This window comes from Scyliorhinus canicula, chromosome 7 (genome assembly GCF_902713615.1).
Source record: "Scyliorhinus canicula chromosome 7, sScyCan1.1, whole genome shotgun sequence".
NCBI classification, from domain to species: Eukaryota; Metazoa; Chordata; class Chondrichthyes; order Carcharhiniformes; family Scyliorhinidae; genus Scyliorhinus; species Scyliorhinus canicula.
The window spans coordinates 115,250,017-115,268,508 of NC_052152.1; the positions used below are offsets into that span (position 1 = coordinate 115,250,017).

The 18,492-nt window shown below is 47.3% G+C and overlaps 1 protein-coding gene across 6 annotated transcripts in view; it reads right to left on the reverse strand.

The window, feature by feature from the left end:
* vegfd (vascular endothelial growth factor D) overlaps positions 1–18,492 on the reverse strand; it is a 65,305-nt gene that overhangs the window by 14,943 nt on the left and 31,870 nt on the right. For all 6 annotated transcript variants that reach the window (XM_038802721.1, XM_038802717.1, XM_038802716.1 and 3 more), the window contains 2 exons: positions 9,318–9,510; positions 9,022–9,212 (listed from right to left, as the gene is read on the reverse strand). In XM_038802721.1, coding sequence (XP_038658649.1) covers positions 9,022–9,212; positions 9,318–9,510 — 384 coding nt within the window. The remainder of the gene's footprint in view (positions 1–9,021; positions 9,213–9,317; positions 9,511–18,492) is intronic.

Sequence of the window (18,492 nt, forward strand, 5' to 3'; positions counted from 1 at the left end):
CATGAACCCTATCAGTTCCTTTGCCATTGCTGGCACCCTCTTCATTTTCGAACACTATCCAGGCCTGGGTCGATGACTATTAATATCCCCTCCCATAACCAACTTGTGTGAGTCCAGCTCCGGTATCTTCCCCAGCACGCTCTTTATAAATTCCACATCGTCCCAGTTTGGCGCGTACACGTTAACCAAGACTACCTTCCTCCCCTCCAGCTTACCGCTAACCATGACACAACGCCCCCCCCCCCCCATCCGTGACTATACTGCCCACCTGAAATTGCACCCGCTTGTTGATCAAAATATCCACGCCTCTAGTCTTGGTGTCCATCCCCAAATTAAAGACTTGACTGACCCAACCCTTCCTTAGCCTGACTTGATCCGCCATTTCTAGGTGTGTTTCCTGTAACATTACCACATCAGCTTTCAGAACCCTCAGATGCATCAACACATGTGCCCTCTTGACCGGCCAATTCAACCTTCTGACATTCCAGGTGATCAGCCTAGTTGGGGGGCACCGTGACCCCCCCTCCGCCGATCAGCCATCCACCTTCCTGGGCCCACCTCCAGCCCATGCGCGCGCCTCCATTGGCCCGCCTCCTGGCAGCCCCCACCCCCGACTCCTCTCTGTCCCGAAACCTAAGTCCCCCCCCCCTCGTCAGCAGAGTAACTGCCCCCTCCCGCCGCCCCCCGCCCCCAGGAACACCACTTTGTAACCTAACCCCTGCCAGATATTAATCATATGCACACACCCCACTGTGCTTCCGTAGACTAGCTCACCCAGCTAGCCTGGTGTCCCTTGCCTCCTGCGCCAAGAAGTCTCCCACCTATTGTTCCCCCACTCCCCCCCCCCCCCCCGCCCATCGAAACCACTTCCCTCATCAAACCGACCCCAAATAATCACCTACTTACCATAAGAGACAACCCAAAATGAAAAACCCACAAAGAACCCTCCCCAATGGTGCAAATCAAAGTAATAAAAAGTAAAAAGCCCCACCAGACACCCCCACCAAAACACTGAAGGCCCATAGAAACTGAATAACTTTTACTTCTCCCATCTTCAACCAAACTCAAATGAAGAAGAGAAACGACAATCAAAACGTATAAACATCACTCAAAAAAGTTACAACTTAAAACAAAAAGTTCAGCACCAGCCCTTTCTTCTTGGCAAAATCCAAGTCAAGTCTTAACTTGATTGAAGCCTGCCCTCCTGGCCACCTCCATGCTCAGATCCAGATGAACACGCAAAATGCTATTGTCCCATTCGCAGCTCCGCGTACGCTTGGCCCACTGGAGAACACCTTGTCCAAAAACCTGTGGAACGGACCACATGTGCCCTTGGGGGATCCCTGGCCGCGGCTTCCTCGCCATTGCTCAGTACGCCCTGTCCACCTCCAACAACCGGGGAAAAGCCCCCTCCCCCAGAAGCTTCTGAAACATACTCACCACAAATGTGCCAGCATCAGCCCCCTCAGGGAGACTGACAATTCTTAAGTTCTGCCGGCGAGCTCTATTCTCCAGGTCTTCTACCTTCTCCAGCAACCTCTTTTGCTGATCCTTCAGCATCCCCACCTCCAGTTCAACCACCATTTGGTGTTCCTCCTGGTCCGCCCAGTGCTTTCTCCAGCTTCTGAATCATCCGATCCTGGGCATCCAGCCTGCACTCCAGCCGATCGATCGATTCCTGGGTCAAGACAGTCCCGTTTCTGCCTAGCGAAGTCCTCTTGGATCACGTGCATCAGCTCCTCCGTTGATGGTTGGGCTGTCGCAGCAGGGGTCCAAACATCAGCCATATTGTCCTCAGCCGCAACCTCCACCCAGCCCTTGCTTATCTTCTTATTTCTTCCTTTTCAATCCCTTGGGGTTCTTTGTTCCATACACCAATGTGTGGATCTAGTGCCAAATTGTCTGCGCCTTCAAAGCTAGTGCTCAAAACCGCACAAAAGTTGGGGGAGAAAGGTCCAAAAGACCGGCCAGAGTGGGAGCCACCAAATGTGCGACGTACTCCCTCATAGCCGCCACCGGAAATCCCCAGTTTTGACATTTTCAATCAACGTAGCCTCAACAACCTTTTGGGGATGGGAGGGAGTTGCAGATTTCCACTACTTCAAGAAGCGTGTTCTAACATTATCCCTGTCGTAATATCCACTCATGTATATCATGAGATGGAGACAGGCAATGACTGACGCACAAGATAACCAATGAACACACACGACACAGAACAACCAAGCACCAAACAGGACACCACCACTATAAAGCCCACAGGGCATCAAGACTCTCCCTCTCTCACAGGACACAGCTATTGAAATAATTAGAGTGCACAAGCCAGTGAGCATCATCACCATGTGGTAGAGAGCTAGTCTGGTCAAGCCAGTAGGAGGTTATCAGTTAGGTTAATAGAGTGTCAACCCACAGCAGATTATGTACAGCAATCACCAAGTTCAATAAAACAGTGTTGGACCATCTCCTGTGTCGGAAGCCTGTTTCTCGTTTCACTGCATCCAGTTGCAGTCGATGTTAGACCAACTCAGATAACACATCATGGTACCAGGGAGCTATTAATTCTAACAAACCTACCTCGAGTGAATCTGTAACGACCAGCATGCAGCCATCCAGTGGCATGGAAAAGATCCAGCCTCCTCCGCAACTCCGGAAACCTCGGTGCCAACTGGAAAGTGTTCAAACAGAAGTTCCTCCTATATATCGAGGCCTCCGACCTCATGGTAGCATCGGATGCCAGAAAGATTGCGCTGTTCCTGTTGACTGCGGGGGATCATGCTATCCACATCTATAACTCACTCATGTTTGCCGATGGCGAAGAAAAGACGAAGTTCAAGACGGTTCTGCTGAAATTCGACAACTACTGCGACATTTAGGTGAATGAGAGCTTTGAACGGTACATCTTCCAACAGAGGCTTCAGGGTAAGGATGAACCTTTTCAGTCCTTCTTGACCCATCTCTGCATCCTAGCACAGTCATGTAATTATGACTCAACGGCTGATTCCATGATCCGGGATCAGATCGTTTTCAGGGTCCAGTCCGACTCCCTGCAGGAGCAGCTCCTCAAAATTAAACAGTTGACCCTCTCCGTCGCCATCGAAACGTGCGTTGTCCATGAGCATGCCAGGAATCGTTACTCCCGCATCAGGGTGGCAGAAAATGCAAAACTAGTCTCCCACGAGGCAGAAAGGGTGCAGGCCATTGCAAAAATGCAAGGCCTGAGTATCGAGGAAAGTGGCCATTTAGCGCACCTTTCCTGGGTCCCTACACATGCGCGCCACGATCGAGTGGACGACGAGGCCGAAGACCCCGATGCGAATGTCGGCCGACCGCACGTGCATGCGCGATGACGCACGGAACGTGCTGTGTCAGCGTCATGACGTGTCCAAATTGTGGCTCCGCCCATTTAAAGCGGCACTGTCCAGCCAAAGGACGGCGATGTCTACAGTGTGGAAAGCCTCGGAATTGCGCAGCCTTCTGCAGGTCCGCTCCACCGATCTGGCAGCGATCCCGCCTGTCCACAAGGCTACCGAACTGGCAGCCATCCTGCCTGTCCAGGTGCCGGCGTCCCCTCCTCCACCTCTGAGGCGATCAACAAGAATTCGTCGCCTGCCAAAGACTGAATGTACAGACTTAAAAGTTGTAAATTTTGTTCAGTTTGCTCTGTATCTACACAATAGACACCTTCCCATGTACATATGTTCATTCATTCCCCACTTGTACATAGTCATGCATGTATATACAGCCACGTTCCAAAATTTATTTTGAAAGGGGGAGATGTCATAATATCCACTAATGTATATCATGAGATGCAGACAGGCAGTGATTGACACACAGGATAACCAATGAACATACACGACACAGAACAACCAGTCACCATACAGGACACCATCACTATAAAGCCCACAGGGCATCAAGACTCTGCCTCTCTCACAGGACACAGCTACTGAGATAGTTAAAGTGCACAAGCTAGTGAGCATCATCACCATGTGGTAGAGAGCTAGTCTGGTCAAGCCAGTAGGAGGCTATCAGTTAGGTTAATAGAGTGTCAACCCACAGCAGATTATGTACAGCAATCACCAAGTTCAATAAAACAGTGTTGGACCATCTCCTGTGCGAAGCCTGTTTCTCGTTTCACTGCATCCAGTTACAGTCGATGTTAGACCAGCACAGATAACACATCAATCCCTGAACAATTTAATTCTAATTTTAAGATTTAATGTCCTTGTACTTAACTTACTCACTGGAGAAAGTAGTTTATTTCACCTATGAATTCATTTAATTACTTTAAACACTTCAGCTAGGTTATTCCATAATCTTCTATAGTCAAGGTAGTTCAAGCTTAATCTATGTACTTTAACCAAATATCATTGGTTAAATTCAGTGATTTTGTGCTGTATCCCCTCCAAGGCTCGTATATCCATCCTGAGATACTGAACGGATTGCAATATTCCAAATATGGCCGAACCTGAGCTTTATAAAACTAACCTAACCGTCACTATTTGTATCAAATCCTCTCTAGGTAAAGCCTTTCAAAACTTTTTTGTACCTGTTCACTTATGTTTAGTCGTTTCTTTACTTGGATCCAAAAATCTCATTGTTCCTCCACAGTTCCAAGCTTCTTGCTATTTAGAAAATCTCCGATCTATCTTTGTTAGAACCAAGGATGACCTGAATTCTCCATCTTGATCTCCATTTGCCACAGTTTTGCCCACTCATTCAATGCTATCAATGTCCCTTTGCAACTTGCTGCTCCCACCTCCACAACATACCTAACTTAATGTTGGCAGCAAGCTTGTATCTATAGCTCTCTATTCCTTTATCTCAGTCATTTTTAAATATAGTAAAAGGTTAAGGCCCCAGTACAAATTCTGGGAGGGATACTACTGATCATATGCTCACAATTTGAGGATAGACCCATTATCCCTTGCCTCTATCTCCTACTTCCTAACTAATTGTTAATCATGTCTAAAAGGTATGCAGGGTCAGTGGATTGGTGATGCTAAATTGCACCTTAGTGTCCAAAAGGTTAGTTGGGGGTTACTGGGTTATGGGAATAGGATGGGGGCCTGACCCTAGGTAGGGTGTTCTTTCAGATGGTCGGTGCAGACTCAATGGGCTGAATGGCCTCGTCTTCACTGTAGGGATTCCATAGTCAAAAGATGATTTCCAATTCTATGTCCTCTCATGGTTTTTAACAATCTCTTATGTGCAAACATATCAAATGTGTTTGCGAAAAGCATAAAAATAACCTTCAGTCACTGCCTTATCTACCATGTTAGAGATTTAAAAAAATTCAGCTAGGTTTGTTTGACATCTTGGGAGGGATTCTCCGCCAATGGGATTTCCCATTGTGACCACCCCACACCGTTGAGAAACACTTGGGCGAGGGTGCACTGCCGGCGGATGGGAGGATCCCACCGATGGAGCATTCCGCCCCTTACCTTTTATAAATCAATGCCGGCTCTCTCTGATCAGTTCCTGTAAGCCCAAGTGCTTGGCCACTCGACTCCAAGAACAGCTGAGTAACTTCCTCACAACAGACATAGTCTACTAGGTGTATAATTCCTTAGTTTATCTCTCCTAAACTATAATGCACTGATAATAACAATTTTCCAATCCAAGGGATCGATTCCTTAATCAATGAAAATGATGACCAAAGCATCTAAAATTTCCTCACTTTTAATACCCATCAGTAGAAATCATAAATCCTGAACATGTATCTATCTTTAGTCTCATAGAATCATAGAATTTACAGTGTAGAAGGAGGCCATTCATCTCATCGAGTCTGCACCGGCCCTTGGAAAGAGCATCCTACTTAAGCCCCACACCTCCACCCCCTCCCCGTAAACCAGTACCCACCTAACTTTTCTGGGCACTAAGGGAAATTTTGAATGGCCGATCCACCTAATCTGCACATCTTTGGACTGTGGGAGGAAACCGGAGCACCCGGAGGAAGCCCACGCAGACATGGGGAGAATGTGCAGACTCCACACAGATAGTGACCCAAGCCGGGAATCGAACCTGGGACCCTGGAGCTGTGAAGCAACTGTGCTAACCACTATGCTACCGTGCTGTCTCATTAGCTTTTGCGTTACCAGTTTAAAAAACACTATTAAACTTGGTAAGTTCTTCCCTTTGATTTAAAAAATAAATACATTTAGAGTTCTCAATTCTTTTTTCCAATTAAGGGGCAATTTAGTGTGGCCAATCCATCTACCCTGCACATCTTTGGGTTGTGGGGGTAAGACCCACAGGATCACGGGAAGAATGTGCAAACTCCACAGTCAGTGACCCAGGGCTGGAATCTAACCCATGAGGCAGCAATGCTAACCACTGCGCTACCGTGGCGCCACTCTTCCCTTTGATTTATTTACATTTTTTGACATCTACCTCTGGAACTCATCTGCTGCTCTGAAGACAGATATAAGGTAAGTACTTAGCGAGTCTTCCATTTCCTGATTTTCAATTACAGTACAATTGAGGTACAAATGCAGCAATTGCTTGATGCTCATGGGGTGGTTGAGGCTGAACTGCCTTTTCGCCAGGCTAATTGCAGAATGATGCAATTCACCTCACCTCTGTTCCTTGACACACACTGCTGGATAATTTACTCACTAACAACAGCAAGCACCGTTAAGGTTTTTGACAAAGAGTCATCCAGACTCGAAACATTAGCTCTTTCTCTCTCCACAGATGCTGTCAGACTTGCTGATATTGTCCAGTATTTTCTGTCTGTTTCAGATTACAACATCCGCAGTAATTTGCTTTTATTTCACCATTAAAGTTATAATTACTTTGATATCAAAATTATGAAGAGGCGTTTGAGATGTACTATTTACCAAATTAGGCAGGGATAATTTTTTTTTTTTGTCTGCAAGGTAAAGTAAGGTAAAGTTGCCATAGTCCCAGATGACCAGAGGCTGCTTTCCCATTTGAGGGGGAGAGCTGACTGGTGGTGGGTTTAACCTGAGGGTCACCACACCTCAGACGATGGGAAAGGTTGAGAAAGCGGGCCTGTACACAGCAAATGAATCCATGCACTTTTCAACAAATCAAAGTTCTTCACTATTTGCACAGCTGAGGTAAGAAAACCGTAGGGACACTCCAGTTCTTTCAACCTACTTGATCTCTTCCACTACTGAGGCTAGCCAATTTTGTACCAGTTTGCATCCTCAAACTCCCCGTGAAAGGTCTAGTTAATAAGGGAAATAAATGTTACATGAACCACAGTTTTGACAAAGAGTTATTCAGACTCGAAACGTTAGTTCCGTTCTCTCTCCACAGATGCTGTCAGACCTGCTGAGATTGTCCAGCGTTTTCTGTTTTTGTTCCAGATTCCAGCATCCGCAGTAGTTTGTTTTTAACTTATGAATCATAGTTCTGGATATGATTATCTACTAAATACTATTATACTCCAGGCTTTGTGAGAATAGAAATGTCAACGAATAAAACCAGTGGATGGTCAGTGTCATAACCCACTGCATGGGACCTACAGGATGAGGATGATTGTCTTCCTCGTGTGACTCGAGGAGTACGAGCTCCCTCATTAAGCTGGAGAGGGGTAAACCCTATCCACATTGTATATAACGTTGGTCAGTTCAGCACTGGCCGTTAAAACCCGGTTGGGATCTACCGGGAGCTGTGTATTATAGCCTTGTTAATACAACTCGGTGTGGACTCTCCATGAGTCATGAAAGTCAGGCTAAACAGTTTTAATTATCTGTATATATATATATATAAAGTCTCAGTGGAGGTCTTATGGCGCAATGTGTAGTGTCCCCGCCTCTGAGCTAGGAGCTCAAGGTTCACGTCCCATTCCAGGATTTGAAGGCTGAGAAAGGTGTGTTCACATCATGACCAAACAGTTTGATTATCAACTTGGAAATCCTTCCAACATACACCAGTGGAAAGTGGTAGAGTGGCAGAGATACCTGGTCAACCAGGTGATGGATAGAAAAGTGGAGCATCCACCATCATTATTCTCTGCCCCAGACTACATCACGGATATTAAAATATGTTGCCACAGCTTGGCGGGTTGGCTTAGATGGTTGGTGTGGATCAGCATGTGGGGTTTGATCCTTATTCCGCTGGAGTGCATTTAGGACCTGCCTCATGCCCTTCCTCTGATAGAGGAGACTGTGGCGCTGTGGGTTGGACCTACCCTCGGGCAGAGAATTCAAGAAGAAGAAATTCTCAGTGGCGCATGGATTAAAATTTCATTTCAGCCCAATTATGGACACTACTGCTTGTTAAAATGGATAAATAGATGGAGAGCTGTATATAACAAAGCACGGGCAGCTTGACAGCCTAAATGTAATTTATCTTGCTGCTCTCAGTTTTGGCCGACCTTCATGTTTACACTCAGGCAATCTGAACATGTTGGGAGTATTCATAAATGGTTGCATTTACAGCAATGCTGATCAAACTTGCAACAAAGCTCAGCAATATTGTATGTCCTGAAGCTTTAAATTGTGAGATCCCTCTGAAAAGCAGTTTGAGATCCATAGAATCCCTACAGTGCAGAAGGAGGCCATTCAGCCCAATTGAGCCAGCATTGACCCTCTGCTAAGCACCCTACCCAGGCCCACTCCCTTGCCCTATCCTCGTAACCCCATCTAACCTGCACATCTTTGGACTGTGGGACGAAACCGGAGCACCCGGATGAAACCCACGCAGACATGGCGAAAATGTATAAACTCGACCCAGACAATCACCCAAGGCTGGAATGAACCCAGATCCCTGGCTCTGTAAAGCAGCTGTGCTAACTACTGCGCCACCCTGCCACGTATAATGCAGTAAAAAAACAATCAATTAAACACTGAAGATTCATTATGAACAGTCATCAAGAGAAAGTTATCCTAGTGTGATTAAATAATTAAGTGCAAAATACCAAGGAAGGCTAATTTTAAAGTACAGCAGAGATTCTGTTCTAAAGGTAGTAAACTTTTCAATGTGAGCAAGATTTACAATCTTAAAACAATACAAAAGAAACTACATAGAAAAGGTCAATGATGTAGCAGCCACCTCTTTGCGGATGTAGGAAGTGCTGATGTTCTTGCAGACCAGGCTCTCTTCATTGCAGCATCCACCACATCGAAATGCAGACACGCATGGAGGTTTGAAAAAGGTATTGGTGCTTCTTCCGAGTTCCTTGGCAACATCAACACAGGATTCCCTGGGGACACATTGAGTCCTCCGCCATTCATCGTCGATGGCTACATTGAAAACATTTTTTTTTAAATGCTGTAAATGAAATTCCCCACCTTTACTTTAAATATATGAAGGGTCAAGGAAGAGGCTTTGGAAATAAATAAGCTTACATTTGAGAGTTTCTGCATCATAGTATGGAGAAGCGAACCTAGTTGAGCGTGATCGTGTGTCAAAGCCTGCCAGATATTTTAATTTTTGGCGGCATTTCCACCGTTTCCAATCTGATGAGTTAATAATTGACAATAATTCCCTCACATTGGAAGCAGCTCTGATTTGTTGCTCTAAACTCGCGCTCTTCTGCTTCTGAAAGGGAAAAGAATCAGAAACGTAACATGACACCCTGTTTTGCATCATCTCACTGACTCAGCTTTGCAATTTTTTTCAACTAAATACTTAGCACATAGTAAAACTAAAACTCTGTTCATTGATTAAAAACATTATTCTTATTTAAAAATAACTTTTTGCTCATTATGCAATGTGTGTCGTGGAGAGAATGCAGTGGAGGTTCACCAGATAAATGCCTGTGATGGCAAGATTGCGAGGAGAGATTGAGGAGACAGGGCTTTATTTCCTCAAACTTCAAAGATTGAGGGGTGACCTCATTGAAACTTACAAAATTCTTACAGGGGGTCACAGGGTGAATATGGATATTTCTCCTGGCTGTTCAGTTTAAAACCAGGGGATGGCTAAAGTGGTGATGTAGGAGGGTGGGTTTCAGATTTTTGGACCATTGGGATCTCTTCCGGGACAGGTGGGACCTGTATGAGAAGGACAGGTTACATCTAAACTGGAGGAGCACTGATATCCTGGCTGGGAGGTTTGCTAAATTCACTCGGGAGGATTTAACTAGTATGGCAGGGGGGTGGGAACCAGAATATGAGCTTAGAAGGTGCAATAACTGAAGGGGAACTAGAGAACCAAAATAAAAGAACAACATCACCCTCAGGCAGAGCAAAAAAGTGACAAATGTGAAAAGGGAGGGGGTCAATGCAGGATTGAGGGTGTTGTACCTAAATGCCCGCAGTATACGGAACAAGGTAAATGACCTTGTTGCGCACATTGAAATTGGCCGGTACGATGTTGTGGCGTCACAGAGACGTAGCTGTAAATGGATCAGGGCTGGGATCTAAATAGACAAGGACATGTGTCCTATCGAAAGGACAGGCAGATGGGTAAAAGGTGCGGGGTTGCATTGTTAGTAAGGAATTAAGTTAAATTGATAGCAAGGAGCGATATAGGATGAGAAGGCATAGAATCTCTGGGTAGAGTTGAGGAGTCGCAAAGGTAAAAAGACCCTGATGGGAGATATGGGTCTAGCAGTAGTCGGGAAGTGGGGCAGAAAATAAATCAGGAGATAGAAAAGGCATGTAAAAAAGGCAATATCACAATAATCATGGGAGACTTCAATATGCTGGTGGACTTGGAAAATCAGGCTGGTAGTGGATCCCAAGAAAAGGAATTTGTGGAGTGTCTAAGAGATTTTTTTTTGGACCAGCTTGTGACAGAGCCTACGAGGGAACAGGCAATTCTGGATTCAGTGATGTGCAATGAGACAGACCTGATGAGGGAACTTAACGTGAAGGAACCCTTGGGGAGCAGTAACCACAATATGATAGAATTTACCCTGCAGTTTGAGAGGGCGAAGTTGCAATCAGACGTAATGGTACTGGGTAACCACAAAGACATGAGGGAGGAGCTGGCCAGAGTTGATTGGAAAAGCAGCCTCGCAGCAATGACAGGAGTTTTTGGTGCTTATTCAGGAGGCACAACAGAAATTCATCCCAAGGAGGAAGTAACATGCTAAGGGGAGGACAAGGCATCCATGGCTGACGAGGGAAGTGAAGCACAGCATAAAAGCTGAAGAAAAAGCATACAAAGTGGCGAGGATTATTGGGAAGCCAGAGGATTGGGAAGCCTTTAAAAGCGAGCAGAGGACAACTAAAAAAGCAATAAAGGTGGGAGAAGATGAAGTATGAGTGCAAGCTAGCTAGTAATATAAAGGAAGGTAGGAAGAGTTTTTTCAATATATAAAAGGTAAGAGAGAGGCAAAAATAGACATTGGACACTAGAAAATGTGGCTGGAGAAGTAATAATAGGAAACAAAGAAATGGCAGACAAACTGAATAGTTACTTTGTATCAGTCTTCACGGTGGAAGACACCAATGGGATGCCAGAGAACCAGGGGGCCGAGGTGAGTGCAGTGACCATTACTAAGGAGAAGGTTCTGGGGAAACTGAAAGGTCTGAAGGTGGATAAATCAGATGGAATACACCCCAGGGTTCTAAAAGAGATAGCTGAGGAGATTGTGGAGGCATTGGTGATGATCTTTCAGGAAACACTGGAGGCAGGAAGGGTCCCGGAGGACTGGAAAGTGGCTAATGTAACACCACTGTTTAAGAAGGGAGGGAGGCAGAAGATAGTAAATTATAGGCCGGTTAGCCTGACTTCGGTTATTGGTAAGGTTTTAAGTCCATTATTAAAGATAAGATCATGGAGTACTTGGAAGTGCATGATAAAATAGGACTGAGTCAGCATAGCTTCGTCAAAGGGAGGTCATGTCTGACAAAGTTCTTCGAGGAAGCAACAAGGAAGTTAGACAAAGGAGACCCAGTGGACATGATTTATTTAGATTTCCAGAAGGCCTTTGACAAGGTGCCGCATAGGAGACTGTTAAATTAGTTAAGAGCCCATGGTGTTCAGGGTAAGATCCTGGCATCGATAGAGGATTGGCTGACTGGCAGAAGGCAAGAGAGTGGGGATAAAGGGGTCTTTTCAGGATGGCAGCCAGTGACTCGTGGTGTACCTCAGGGGTCGGTACTGGGACCACAACTTTTCATAATATATTAATGATCTGGAAGAAGTAAGAAGTTCGGCAACATGGAAAGGAATAGTGAGGGGGGGATAGAGCATAGGGTGGCTTTGTATGCCGACGACTTGCTGCTGTATGTGTCGGAGCCGAGTACGTCGATAGGAGGAATATTGGAGTTGCTGCAGGTATTTGGATCTTTCTCTGGGTATAAGCTGAACTTGGTCAAGAGTGAGTATTTCGTGGTGTCTCAACCGGGGGTGGGGGCAGGGGTGGTAGGGCAGGGACTCACTTTAGGTATTTGGGGGTGCAGGTTGCCCGGGAGTGGGGAAGGCTTCGCAGATACAACATCACTAGTTTGGTGGAGAGAGTGAAAGCTGACCTGGCGAGGTGGGATGCTCTCCCTCTGTCACTGGCAGGTCGGGTGCAGGCAGTTAAAATGAATGTGTTGCTGCGATTTCTATTTATTTTTCAATGCCTACCGCTTTTCCTGCCACAGTCTTTTTTCAGGGAGATTGAGGGGAGGATTACCTCATTTATATGGGGAGAGAAGGTGGCCAGAGTGAGGAAGGTGCTGCTACAGAGGGGAAGGCAGGCAGGGGGTTTGGGTCTCCCTAACCTGATGTATTACTACTGGGCGGCGAATGCAGAGAAGGTGCGGAGCTGGGTCAGAGGGGTTGATTCCCAATGGGTCCGAATGGAGGAAAGTTCATGCAGGAGGTCGGGGCTGAAGGCACTAGCAACGGCCCCCTCCCGATAGCTCCGGGGAAATACTCAGGGAGTCCGGTAGTAATAGCTTCATTGAAAATCTGGTTTCGCCAACACTTCAGGTTGGGGGCAGGGTTGAGGGAAATGCCGATCCGGGGGAACCACAGATTTAAGCCAGGGAGGTGGGACGGAAGCTTTTGGAAATGGGAAGAGAAGGGGATTAAGACTCTAAAAGATTTGTTTCCTCGGGGTCGATTTGCAGGATTGAGGGAGCTGGAGGCGAAGTATGGGCTGGAGCAGGGAGAAGTGTTTAGATATATGCAGGTTCGGGACTTTGCCAGGAAGGAGATACAGAGCTTCCCGGAGGAACCGGCCTCCACGTTGTTGGAGGAGGTGCTGGCGGCAAGTGGACTGGAGAAGGGGACAGTGTTAGCGGTGTACGGAGCTATGTTGGAAAAGGATAAGGCACCACTGGAGGGGATCAAAGCGAAGTGGGAGGAAGAATTGGGAGAGGTTATAGAGGAGGGGTTCTGGAATGAGGTGCTCCGGAGAGTGAATGCCTCCACCTCGTGTGCGAGGTCGGGGCTAATACAGCTGAAGGTGGTGTACAGGGCACACCTCACAAGGGTAAAGATGAGCTGATTCTTTGAAGAGGTAGAAGATGTGTGTGAACGTTGCGGGGGGAGGGGGGTGCGGGGGGGGGGGGGGGGGGGGGGGGGCGCGCCCACGCCCGCTAATCACGTTTATATGTTTTGGCCCTGTCCAAAGCTTGGGGAGTACTGGAAGGGGGTGTTTAGGGTAATTTCCATGGTGCTGCATGTGAAGCTGGACCCGGGTCCCCAGGAGGCCATATTCAAGGTGTTGGACCAGCTAGGGTTGGAAACGGGTGCGGAGGCAGATATCGTAGCCTTCGCCTCGTTGATCGCCCAAAGGCGGACCCTGCTGGGATGGAGAGCGGCCTCGCCACCCTGTGCCTTGGTGTGGCGGGGGGATCTGTTGGAATACTTGACCCTTGAGAAGGTTAAGTTCGAACTGAGGGGAAGCTTGGAGGGTTTCTACAAGTCGTGGGCACTATTTATTATGCACTTTCAAGAACTGGATAACATCGAACATTAGTTGGGGGGGGTGATGGGTGGGTGGGTTGGAGGGGAGGGGGGCTATGTATGTTGAAGATGGCTATGGGTAATCCCTGATTCCTTTTTTTCTTTGTCATTTGTTTATGTTAACATGCGGGCTGATGTCTGGGCATGGTGGGAGGATGGGATCGTTATTACTGTTATGGGGTTTGAGATATTTGTTGTTGGTTATTGATTGTTGTTGGGTGTAAATTCGGGAGAAAAATTGTGAAAAAGGAGGAGAATAAAAATATTTTTTTTTTTAAATGATCTGGAAGAAGGTACTGAATGCACGGTTGCTAAATTTGCAGATGATACGAAGATCTGTCGAGGGACAGGTAGTATTGAGGAAGCAGGCGGGCTTCAGAATGACTTGGACAGGTTCGGAGAGTGGACAAAGAAGTGGCAGCTGGAACACAATGTGGAAAAATGTGAGGTTATGCACTTTGGAAGGAAAAATGGAGGCATAGACTATTTTCTAAATGGGAAGATGCTTAGGAAATCAGAAGCTCAAAGGGACTTCGGAGTCCTTGTTCATGATTCTCTTAAGGTTAACGTGCAGGTTCAGTAGGCAGTTAGGAAGGCAAATGCAATGTTAGCATTCATGTCGAGTGGGCTAGAATACAAGACCAGGGATGTACTGAGGCTATATAAGGCTCTGGTCAGACCCCATTTGGAGTATTGTGAGCAGTTGTGGGCACTGTATCCAAGGAAGGATGTGCTGGCCTTGGAAAGGGTCCCCTCTGGCTGAAGAAATTCCTCCTCATCGCTGTTTTAAAGGATTGTCCTTTCAGCCTGAGGTTGTGCCCTTGGATTCTAATTTTTCCTAATAATGGAAAGATCCTCTCCACGTCCACTCTATCCAGGCCTCGCAGTATCCTGTAAGTTTCAATGAGATCCTCCCTCATCCTTCTAAACAATGAGTACAGACCCAGAGTCTTCAATTGTTCCTCATACTTTATTCTTTATTCCATTGATCATTCTTGTGAACCTCCTCTGGAATGTCGTCAAGGCCAGCACATCCTTCCTTAGACATGGGCCCAAAACTGCTCACAATATTCCAAATGTGGTCTGACCAGAGCCTTATACAGTCTCAACAGTACATCCCTGGTCTTGTATTCTAGCCTTCTCCACATGAATGCTAACATTGCATTTGCCTTCCTAACTGCCAACTGAACCTGCATGTTAACCTGAAGAGAATCATGAACTAGGACTCCTAATTCACTTTGTGCTTCTGATTTCCAAAGCATTTACTCATTTACCCTCTATTCCTCCTACCAAAGTGCATAACCTCACACTTTTCCAAATTATATTCCATCTGCCACTCCTTTGCCACTCTCCTACCTGCCCAGGTCTTTCTGCAGCCTCCCTGCTTCCTCAACACAACCTGTTCCTCTACATATCTTTGTATCATCTAAAATGCCCTCAGTTCCTTCTTCCAGATGATTAAGGTTAGGGTTAGGGCTGGATCGCGAATAGCTGTGGTCCCAACACTGATAATATGCCTTCTTAACCACCTTACCTGTCCCCTGTCTTCAGAGGTCTATGAACATGCACACCAAGGTTCCTCTGATCCTCCTATTGTCCTAACATTTATTGTGTATTCCCTTGCTTTGTTTGTCCTCCCAAGATGCATCACCTCACACTTTATTGCAGACAATTATGAACACAGCCCAGTCAATCATGCAAAACCACCTCCCATCCACTGACTCTATCTACATCTCCCGCTGTCTTGGGAAAGTGGGCAGCAAAATCAAAGACCCCTCCCACCCGGGTTATTCTCTCCCAACCGCCTTCATTGGGCAGGAGATCCAAAAGTCTGAGAACACACACTAACAGGTTCCAAAACAGCTTCTTCCGCGCTGTTACCAGACTTCTGAATGGCATTCTTACTGTGTAGCACTACACTTTGTATGCTTCACTCGATGTCTGTATATGTATTTACATTGTGTATCTATCGTATGTCCTATGTTTTTTCATGCATGGAAAGCTCTTTCTGGACAGTACGCAGAACAAGACTTTTCACTATCTCGGCACACGTGACAATAGACCCAAATCTAATACAAGGGCTGGAATTCTCCATTTGGGAGACTATGGGCGGGATTCTCCATTGCCTGATGCCGAAATCGTATTTGCCGATCGGACGGAGTATCCCCATTTGCGACCGAATCAGGGATGGTGCTGTTTTTCGAAATCTCCACCCCCTCCAAATCGGCGTCATCGAGGCATGCATCATGCCGTTGCGACAGTGTCAGCACGTCACTTTGAGTCCCTCTCCCGATGCTCCGCCCCTGATAAGCTGAGTTCCTGACCGTGTGGGTCGCATGTGGTCAGAGTTTTCATAAACCCAGCGCGGTGGCTGCGGACGATGTACAGCGCCACCACAGTTGGACGGGAGCCATGCTGCTGGCAGGGGGGGCTTTGGCAACGGCTGGGGGGACTGGTGGCGTGTCCAGGGGATGGCGAGGGAATGTCCAGGGGGATACTATTCGGCTGGTCGGGTCCGCGCATGGCTGGCGCCAAGTTGTATGGCACAACCACGGACCAGGCAATTCTCCATCTATTTATATCGGGAATGCCGGGAGTTTTACGTGGCGCGGCTGCTAGCCCTGCACCGGGCGGAGCATTGGGTGGGGGGGGGGGGGAACACAACATTTTCACTGTAAAACTCAACACTTCATCTGGAGAAAGCCTCAAAATCAGCAAATCCAGCCCTATGTTCTCCCACCAGAGCTGAACCACACCTGATTTGTGCTCATGCTGAGATTTATGCATGGTCGGCATTGCGAGGGATTCCCTACCTATATGCTTTGAAGTACCCATCTGTGAAACTGGCCGCAATGTTTATAAAATCTAGCTATGATTGACATCTCCTGGACCACATCAAAGACAGTTAAGTGCTTTCTGCAGAGAAAACGAGGAAATGAGAGCACATAAAGCACTTAACTGGTTAATTTCACAGCTGGGTACTTCAAAGCCATTCAAGGTTGAAGGGAGATGAATGAATGCATATATCTGGGTGTATGTGCCAGCTGTCAATTACACCCTGGTGAAAGTAATTTCACGATGATATGAACGAAGGTTTTATAGATCAAAGAACTATGGGGATTTAAACCCAGCTGACTGGTTTTCTATTGCCAGGAATTGACAGATGCTGCTTCCTCTGCCTGAGCCAAAAGGTGAATTGCACAGGTGAGATTTAAAGCAGTGATTTTTTTTCATTGCCTCTGTCTGGGCTGTTCCCTAGCTTCCAGGCAGGGGTCTCTCTTATGAGGGACTCTGTAATTTGGAGGTTTCCGCAATAGGGAGAGGGATATCTGCAATCGGTGGGACTCTCTGCAACAGGAGTGTGTCTGCAATTGGCGGGGTCTTTGCAATTGTGGGTGGTCTCTGCAATTGGGGGGTCTGGTGGGAGTGGGAGAGGGGTGGGCCGGTCATGCATTGTGGGGAAGAGGGGAGGATAGCCCTCCGATGGCCTTACTCACTTGGTCCATCGCGAGGCCCACCACATCAGGGCCATGTTTGCAAATAACTGCACCAATTCTTGCTCACATGATTCCCAGCCCAAAGGACCGGAGATTCACACGGGCCTGGAAAATATGGGTCTGGATTCTCCATTTTTGGGATTAAGACTCCAGGCCTTTGTGAAAACAGTGGTCTTTTACGCCAGGAAAACTGGCGTCAAAAGGCCAGAGATTCACAGTCTTGCAGGGGGCTAGCAGGCAGCTGTCATGGAGCTCACAGCTCCAGCTGCAGGTACGTCCCCCAGCACTTCCGAGTCAGAGACCCACATGGGCACAGCGGAGGCCTCCAGCGGCCGTGCCATGCTATATGGCGGAATCAGACCGTGGACCTGGACCCCTGAAATAGTGCCCGCATCGGCCGCTCACATGCCCCGGACCGCCCGCACACATAGCCCCCAGTCCCGAATTAGGCCCCCTCTGCCCTTCAATCGGCCCTCCCTCGACCGTGGTGGCCCTGGACTGATTCCGCAGCCAACATGCGGGTATCACGGACGGTGGGACCATGCATAGTCCACGCAATCGGGAATTCGGCTGGTCGGGGGCGGAGAATAGCGGGACTGGCCTCAGGCAATAGCCTGAGGCGGTGGATAATCGCGCTTTTCTGGGGGTGGTGAATCACGGAAACGGCGCCGATCCCGATTTTGTGCGGGAAACTGGATTCTCCACCCCGTCGCCGAACGCGTTTTGGCATCAGGGTGCTGAGAATCCAGCCAATGGTGCCAGGTTTGTTAATAGGATGCAAACGGGAATCAATAATCCTTTGCATCCTCCCACTGGTGCGGGACGTGATCCTGAAGCCAGTGGGGGATTGGAGCATCAGAAAGCACATTTCCCATTCTTTTGCCCGACATCGATTCTCTGCCCTATCGCGAATCGCCCTTTCAGTGTCATGAAACAGAGAATCCAGCCTTGGATTAAATTCCATTTGCCACTGTTCTGATCAGCCAATAATCTAATTGAATGGTGGGTCAGGCTTGATGGGCTGAATGGCCTACTCCTGAGTCTATGATTGATCGACACAGACCAGCAAAGCCTAAGGTTTGGTGCGTTTTTGAGGCTTGGGTGTTGCTGGGAAGGTTACGCTTTCTTGTCATGTCAAATTGCTTTTGAACTTATTGGCTGATGTGACCAT